The following is an 8,632-nucleotide window of genomic DNA, read 5'->3' as shown; positions in this document are numbered from 1 at the left end:
GCTTGGACGATAAGAAATAACTTGCTGGAGGAGGACATCCGCATTTGATGGGGGAGGGGGTGGGAGCTTGAAAGTTGGTGAGTTTTTAGCAGGCAAAGGTAGAGAAAAGGACATTCCCGATATAAGAAACAAGAGGAGGCAAGGGGCAAGAAAAGTGCTGGATGTATTTGGGGAACATGAGCCATTTGGGGTGGCTGAGCATAGGCTATGAGTCAGGTAGCAATGATGGTTTGGGACCACACTGGGGAGGCCCCCTTTTTTTTTTTTTAAAGAAGATGTTGGGGGTAGGAGTTTATTAATTAATTAATTTATTTATTTTTATTTATAATTATTTATAATTTATTTATTTTTATTTTGGCTGTGTTGGGTCTTCATTTCTGTGCGAGGGCTTTCTCTAGTTGTGGCAAGCGGGGGCCACTCTTCATCGCGGTGCGCGGGCCTCTCACTATCGTGGCCTCTCTTGTTGCGGAGCACAGGCTCCAGATGTGCAGGCTCAGTAGTTGTGGCTCACGGGCCCAGTTGCTCCGCGGCATGTGGGATCCTCCCAGACCAGGGCTCGAACCCGTGTCCCCTACATTAGCAGGCAGATTCTCAACCACTGCACCACCAGGGAAGCCCTGGGGAGGTCCTTTTAATCTTAGTAGAGCATGCATTTTACTTAGTAGGCAGCGGGGAGCTGTCTTTCTGAACTTGGATGTGACCTGGCCTGAACTGTGCTTTAGGATAATTCACCTACAGCAAAGTGTAGGATGAACTGGAAGTGGAAAGGTCTCAGGGGAAGGAGGACAGCTAAAAACCCAATGCATAATCTTGGTGAAAGCTAACCAAGCCTGAGCTAGGATGGTGTCAGTGGGAATGGAAAGCATTTCAAATGGCTTGGATTTATGCAAGCTAGGGAGGGAGGAGGGTACTCAAAGGTAACTCCGTGTTTAAGCAAGTCAGTGGTAGAACCTACTAGTTCTACTAACATAAAAAGGAAATTCAAGAAGAGAAGGGTGTTTGGCTGGGGGAAAGGGGGAAAAAATTCACTTTCCATGCACTGAATTTGAAGCACAGGAAGCATGTGTAGCTTAGTGGAGGTGTTCAACAGTCACAAACTTCTCCTGACTGGACCTCAGTACTGTGGATGGGGCTGGAGATGGGTATCTTGGAGTCAACATTATCTAAGTGAAAGAGCTGAAATCCTCGAAGTGAAAAGATCACCAAGGAATTGGAGAGTGAGGCAGGAAGAAGACGGACAACAGGGTCTTGAGAAATGTCTAAATTCTTCCATTATGATGAACTGGGCATGGCCAATGTTACAGAATATAATCAAGAGAGTGCCACATCATTGTGTCCAAGGGGAAAGGGAATATTGAAAGGGAGTGGCTGGTGAACCACAGTTGCATTACTGCTTGGGAGATTAAGGGTTTGGAGCTAGTGTCTAGATTACCTAGAAGGAACTGGCTATTAAGAAAATAGTTAAGAGCATTTGTGATGATGGAGCCTCTTATGTATGTGTTTTCTGACAGACGAACAGATGAGAAAATTGGACATGTACCTGGTCCTCAGACTGACAGCCAAGATTGCAAATCCTCATCTCTCCTTTATATTGAAAATGTGTACTTAGAACCCAAAACTGCTTTCTTTCTTTTGGAAATCTCAGATTATTACCAGCCTTTGTTTTTCAGACTATGACCAGGGAATTTATTATCTTTTCTCCTCCAGAGTTCCCCAACTTTTAGTTCCCTCTGGTCCTGGGTTTTGGGTCAGATTCTTAGAGTTGAATTCCATTGACAATAAATATGTAGATCACCTCTGGGAGCTTGGTGTCAGAAGCTCTAGAGGGAGGAAAAAGGAGGAGAGAGTAGGGCAGGCAGGGAAATGAGACTTTATTGTATTTCACACACAAAGGCCTGTTTGCAAACTACAATGTAAACTAGATTTTAACAGCAAAGGATTTATCTTCACTTTAAAATCTGGGATTTCACCAGGCAGATAACACTGGTATAAATCCAAGTAGGATTAACTGCCTCCCAGCAATGCCGATTGGTTTAACACTTTTGTTCATTTTATTTTTCTTCAATATTTTTCTTAAGTGATAATAATTTACAAAAACCATGAAATGTTTACTTTTGGCTCCACAACTGTTAGAACAATTCTACCTACCAAAGGGGGGAAACCCCTTAAGGAATCCAGATCCATCAGTGAATTAAAATATTAGGAAACTGGGGTTTTAATCTATGAACTAGCTATGTTACTTTATGTAGGTTGCTTAATACAATTCTATGCTTCAAGTTTTTTCATTGGCTAAATGATGATTTTAAAAAACACTGGTTAGGCTTATCTCACAGAATTATTGTTCAGGTTGTGAAAGTATTTTCTCTTTAAATTATAAACATTAGATACATTCCAGACATACTGTTACTTAAGCAACTAGATAACCACTGAAGCCAGTCTGGGGTCAGAACGGGGAAGTGAAGGAAGAACTGGGATTTGGGGAAACTGGATGCAGAAAGTAGGATTACTGGAGATTGGCAGAAGCTTTTTTCTTCAGCTCAACAATGAATGACGCTAATGAGAGAGCAAGCTAGGAAAAAGAAAAAAAAAAACCACTGTGAATGTTTCATACACCACTCCTAATGCTGCTTTGAAATAACTGCTTGGGTAAATAAATTCCTTATATAGTGACTAATAAAGAGGTGCCCAAATTTGTACATCTGATGCCCATTATTCCCTTGCTCTCTGACTTCTTTCTTTCTTCTTATTCTTTTTTTTTTTTTAATATTTATTTATTTATTTTCGGCTGTGTTGGGTCTTTGCAGCCGCTTGCTGGAGCTTTAGTTGTGGCACGTGGGCTTCTCTCCAGTTGTGGTACGTGGGCTTAGTTGCCCGCGGCATGTGGGATCTCAGTTCCCCGACCAGAGATTGAAATAAGCGTTGAAGATGGATTCTTCATTTTTTTAAATTTTTGGCTGCATTGGGTCTTCGTTGCTGCGTGCAGGCTTTCTCTAGTTGCGGTGCACGGGCTTCTCATTGAGGTGGCCTCTCTTGTTGCAGAGCACGGGCTCTAGGCACGCGGGCTTCAGTAGTTGTGGCACGCGGGCTCAGTAGTTGTGGTGCATGGGCTTAGTTGCTCCGCAGCATGTGGGATCTGCCCAGACCAGGGCTCTAACCTGTGTCCCCTGCATTGGCAGGCAGATTCTTTTTTTTTTTTTTCAGTGCCCATACATGCATTTATTATCATTATTTTTTTTAACATCTTTATTGGAGTATAATTGCTTTACAATGGTGTATCAGTTTCTGCTTTATAACAAAGTGAATCAGTCATACATATACATATGTTCCCATATCTCTTCCTTTTTGTGTCTCCCTCCCTCCCACCCTCCCTATCCCACTGCTCTAGGTGGTCACAAAGCACCGAGCTGATCTCCCTGTGCTATGCAGCTGCTTCCCACCAGCTAGCTATTTTACGTTTGGTAGTGTATATATGTCCATGCCACTCTCTCACTTCTTCCCAGCTTACCCTTCCCCCTCCCCATATCCTCAAGTCCATTCTCTAGTAGGTGTCTTTATTCCCGTCTTGCCCTTAGGTTCTTCATGACTTTTTTTTTTCTTCTTAGATTCCATATATATATGTGTTAGCATAAGGTATTTGTTTTTCTCTTTCTGACTTACTTCAATCTGTATGACAGACTCTAGGTCCATCCATCTCACTACAAATAACTCAATTGCGTTTCTTTTTATGGCTGAGTAATATTCCATTGTATATATGTGCCACATCTTCTTTATCCATTCATCTGTTGATGGACACTTAGGTTGCTTCCATGTCCTGGCTATTGTAAATAGAGCTGCAATTAACATTTTGGTACATGACTCTTTTTGAATTATGGTTTTCTCAGGGTATATGCCCAGCAGTAGGATTGCTGGGTCATATGGTAGTTCTATTTTTAGTTTTTTAAGGAACCTCCATACTGTTCTCCATAGTGGCTGTATCAATTTACATTCCCACCAACAGTGCAAGAGGGTTCCCTTTTCTCCACACCCTCTCCAGCATTGTTTCTAGATTTTTTGATGATGGCCATTCTGACTGGTGTGAGATGATATCCCATTGTAGTTTTGATTTGCATTTCTCTAATGATTAATGATGTTGGGCATTCTTTCATGTGTTTGTTGGCAATCTGTATATCTTCTTTGGAGAAATGTCTATTTAGGTCTTCTGCCCATTTTTGGATTGGGTTGTTTGTTTCTTTGATATTGAGCTGCATGAGCTGCTTGTAAATTTTGGAGATTAATCCTTTGTCAGTTGCTTCATTTGCAAATATTTTCTCCCATTCTGCGGGTTGTCTTTTGGTCTTGTTTATGGTTTCCTTTGCTGTGCAAAAGCTTTGAAGTTTCATTAGGTCCCATTTGTTTATTTTTGTTTTTATTTCCATTTCTCTAGCAGGTGGGTCAAAAAGGATCTTGCTGTGATTTATGTCATAGAGTGTTCTGCCTATGTTTTCCTCTAAGAGTTTGATAGTGTCTGGTCTTACATTTAGGTCTTTAATCCATTTTGAGTTTAGTTTTGTGTATGGTGTTAGGGAGTGTTCTAATTTCATACTTTTACATGTACCTGTCCAGTTTTCCCAGCACCACTGGCAGGCAGATTCTTAACCACTGGACCACCAGGGAAGTCCCTGACTTCTGTTACCATGACTTCAACAGTAATTTAGTGTAAATAAAAATGCTCTAGCTCTATTCAGTGCAGGGCTCTAAATCTCTAGCTTCAACACTTTCTTTTGTCCAAACACTGAGGGATACGATGGTTAGACTTGGAAGTCTGACTATGGTGTCAGATAGTAAGAAATCAGGGTTCTAGATACTGGAAATGATCACTTCAATACATCACCAAGCCACATATCAACAAGCTTAATCACAAAAGGTTTTTGAGGGAAAGAAGCTGAAGTAACCAATATCACTGAAGCATTGCAGACCTATCTGTATTGGTGGTTGATTTGCCAGGTAACATGGCTGTTCCTCAGTTTTCTCACCTGTTAAACAGGAGGCAGGATGAGATTCTCTCTAAGGTTACTTCCTGTTGTGAAATACTATTACTCTAAATAACAGTTTAGAGAAAATTACAAAACGCCTCCTCATACCTCTTGATAAGCCCAAACAATACAGGAAACAAAAATGTCCCCTTGTAGACCCGTCTCTTTGTGCCAAGTAGGGAGAAACGGGGGACAAACACTAAACACCCCCCCCAAAAGGAGTTTAAAAAAAAACAACAACGCAATGTATACTTACGGAACCCTTGTTAGGTTTTATGCAGCCATGTTCAAGAAACATTGTTGGAGACCTACTATGTGCAAGACACTGTTTGTTACTTTTCAATTTTAAAATCATAATTATTACTTTTCCAGCAACTCAAATCTGAACTGGTGAATATTGCCTTGGGTGGGCGTAAAATTAAACCCAAGGTCAAGGGAGACAGTCTACAGATAGACCAAAAATAAAACGCAAGTGACATCATTAGCGACCTCGGTAAAAAAGCCAACATACTGCACAAAGATCGAAGGCAAAAAAAGAGAAACACGTTTGGTTAATACTAGGCTTTTGAGAGCATTTCATGTATTTGCGAGGCCCGTCCATCCATCCACACCACACTTCTTAACCATGCTATTCTAAACCGATGACAAATCCAGCTTTAGTGCGGACAGGTCGCAGAGCGCGGTCCCCACACAATCCCACAATCCCAGACCCCGCTGCCAACTCTCCTCTCTGGGAAGGAAGGAAGCTTTTCCCCTAGGGTGACTGTAAAATAAAGCAGCATCTCCAATCTCTCCGTCCAATGAGAAAGAAATGTTGGTCCAAATAAATAAAGACATAAATGCATACATACAAGGAAAAGGGTGGGAAAAGGGGAAAGGGAAGCTCTTTTCCTTTCTTTTTAAATTTCCCGCACCCTTTTTCCACCCCGCCTCTCCACGCCGGCTCCACTTCAAGAAGCAGCTGGGAAGACTGGTAGACCGGGAAACGCACTGCAGGGCGGTGGCGGAGAGGGTATTTGCAAAGTAGGCGGGACTGGCTGGATGAATAACTCGGGGTCCGATTTCTCCTGCCTTCGGCGGCAGTTCCTCCTCCGCTTCGTTACTCTACTGCACACGCGGCTTGGCTCTCGGCCCTCGATTACTCCGGCCTATCACCCTGGGATGCCGCCTGCCGCCGCCACAGCCGCGGCAGCCGGGCTTGTGGGATCCGCCGCGGAGTCGGAGCCGGACCCCGAGCAGCGGCGAGAGCCTTGGCCTGAGAGTTAGAGGGGCGGGCCGGCTCATTCCTGGGGTGGGTGCTGAGGACTGGCGGGCGAGAACCCGGGGCCACCGCCTTCCCCGCCCCCCCACCCAGGGGTGAGGGAGTGGACACTCGGAGCCCCTGAGGCGGCGGCGGCGGCGGCGGGAGCCGGTCAAAGGGGGCGGCCCCTGGCGGCGACGCCCCCAGCCCAGCCCTGTCTGGCCCCACTCCATCCCCAGCCCCGGCCGGATCGGCCCGCGGGTGACGCCGGCTGGGGCACAGAAAGGCGGCTCCGAGGGGGCGGGCGGGCGAGCCGCCCCTCCCGGGTCTTTCCACGTCCCCTCCCGGGAGGGACCCATACCTGAGCCCGGACCCACCCCCACCCGGGGCCACGCTGGATCCGCCTCCCGGGCTGGGTCCCGCCCGCCGGCTGCAGGTGGGCAGCAGCGCCCGAGCCGCGGGCAGTGGGCGGCGGGGAAGGAGGTGAGCCGCGTCCGCGCCGGCTGCCTCTCGGGTCCTTGACCCCGCTGCTGCGCTCTCCTCCTTCCCTTCCCGCAGGCAGGGCGCGGAGCTGCGCGCCCGCCCCGCCGCCGCCGCCGCCTTGTCCCTCAGGGGCACCATGGAGCTCTCCCTGTCGTCCGGAGGAGCCGCGGAGGCGCTCTCCTGGCCGGAGATGTTCCCGGGACTGGAGTCCGACTCGCCGCTCCCCCCGGAGGAGCTGGACGCTGTTGTCCCGGTCAGTGGGGCCGTGGCCGGTGGCATGTTGGATCGGATCCTTCTGGAGTCCGTGTGCCAGCAACAGAGCTGGGTCCGGGTGTACGGTAAGGACCAAAGGCCGTCTTAGAGGCTGATGTTTTGTGTCTTTGCTCAGGCTGAAATTCATTCCCTGGTCTCAGTCCTGTTCTCAGTCCCCATCAATCCTGTGTCCGTTTCCCACATCCCTTTTGGTCTGGGGTGCATTTTTGACAAGTTTCTCCAGCCTAGGACTTGAGGAGAGAGATGTGACTCAGTATGGTCTTTGGACCTTTTCAGGTACCTGCAGTACATTTAAGGTGGAGTTGGGCTATGTAGACTTAATTCTCAGGTGGTGACTTCAGGGGAAGTGTCAGCTGATCTTCAAGAAGAACACACCGTGAAATCAAATGAATGGCGTTTCACTGCTTTCTCTGGAGTGAGGCAAGGCTGGAAACTAAGATATTATGAAACAGCTTAGCAGAGGTTAAGATAATAAAATAAAAATCAGAAGCATTTATTTGGTGGGAACAGTCTAAATCTATAACCTCTTTCTGAACCTCACTCTCCAAAGGCAAGCATTTAGTCCAAGGGGTGTGGATTGTTTCGGATTGCACTATTGTTTCTGGTGCTCTTTGTAAAGTGACTGGGTTGCTACTCAGCAAGTTAAAAAGTGATGAACACACTAAAACTTTCCCTTTCTGCATTCCTAGTAACCACCTCTTTAATTAAAACTGAATGATGAGATTCTATTAGGGCGAGCCTTGTGGCAGCATTAAAACCATGTTGGTCTTGAAAACCCATAGCCCAAGGATTTATAGCCTGGCATTCAGGACTGAGCTGTGGCTTTCCAAAATATTGAAACGTCAAGGTGTTTATCACTTAGCTCACAGGACTATAAAAGACATTAGTAATGTGACTGAGTATAAGATGGCAAATTTGAAGCACCTGAGATCAACACAATGTTAAGATGTTATCCTGCAGTCATGTGCATCTAAACCCGTTAGTGATCAAGTACATTATGTTTTTTTTTTTTTTTTTTATCCTGAACAGGGTATGTGTTTAGTATTCAAGAGTGACTGTGACTTTGAAGTTGTCTTCCTGGATAGTTCAGTTGATTTCAAGACTTTAAGTCTATCACCATGAGAAAGATCATAGAACTGGGAGTCCAGAGATCTGAATTTTGGTCTCAGTTCTTCCACTACATGGCTATGTGATTTGGAGCAGAGCAGGTCACTTTTTTGACGTCTCATTCCTCTTCTGTAAAATGAGTGGATTGGATTAAATAATCTCTTAATGGTCCTTGTAGTTCTAAAAATCCATCAATTTTTATAACCAATTCTTAATTGTATTTTGCTGGATGTTTATAAATGTTTCTTGATGTTATTTTAATTAACTGAAAGAATTAAAGCAAAGAAGTGGGAGATGATGCAAGGTCACCCAGTTCATTCTCAGCAGATTAAAAACTTTAGTGCCTGATTTTTCCACCCACCTGCTGTTCCTACTTAGCCGATGGTTTATAACAAAGGTTGGTGGGAATCTGAAATTGAGCTTGAATTAGAGTATATTGTGGTTACAACTTTTTTCTATTCTATCCTTTCTGTCCTTATACACTTCTTTTGCATATTGTTTTTTATATGAAGTTAGA

General features: G+C 45.1%; 1 protein-coding gene across 5 annotated transcripts in view; it reads left to right on the top strand.

The window, feature by feature from the left end:
* Positions 1 to 6,192: 6,192 nt before the first annotated feature.
* RASAL2 (RAS protein activator like 2) overlaps positions 6,193 to 8,632 on the top strand; it is a 385,368-nt gene continuing 382,928 nt past the window's right edge. For 4 of the 5 annotated variants that reach the window (XM_060295908.2, XM_060295903.2, XM_060295889.2 and 1 more), the window contains exon 1: positions 6,239 to 7,073. In XM_060295908.2, coding sequence (XP_060151891.1) covers positions 6,872 to 7,073 — 202 coding nt within the window. In that variant the 5' untranslated portion in view covers positions 6,239 to 6,871. Of the gene's footprint in view, positions 7,074 to 8,632 lie in introns of all 5 variants that reach the window. The other variant, XM_060295897.2, reaches the window with a different exon arrangement.

This window comes from Globicephala melas, chromosome 1 (assembly GCF_963455315.2).
Source record: "Globicephala melas chromosome 1, mGloMel1.2, whole genome shotgun sequence".
In the NCBI taxonomy this organism is placed as follows: domain Eukaryota; kingdom Metazoa; phylum Chordata; class Mammalia; order Artiodactyla; family Delphinidae; genus Globicephala; species Globicephala melas.
This window is presented reverse-complemented; position numbering and strand designations above follow the sequence as displayed.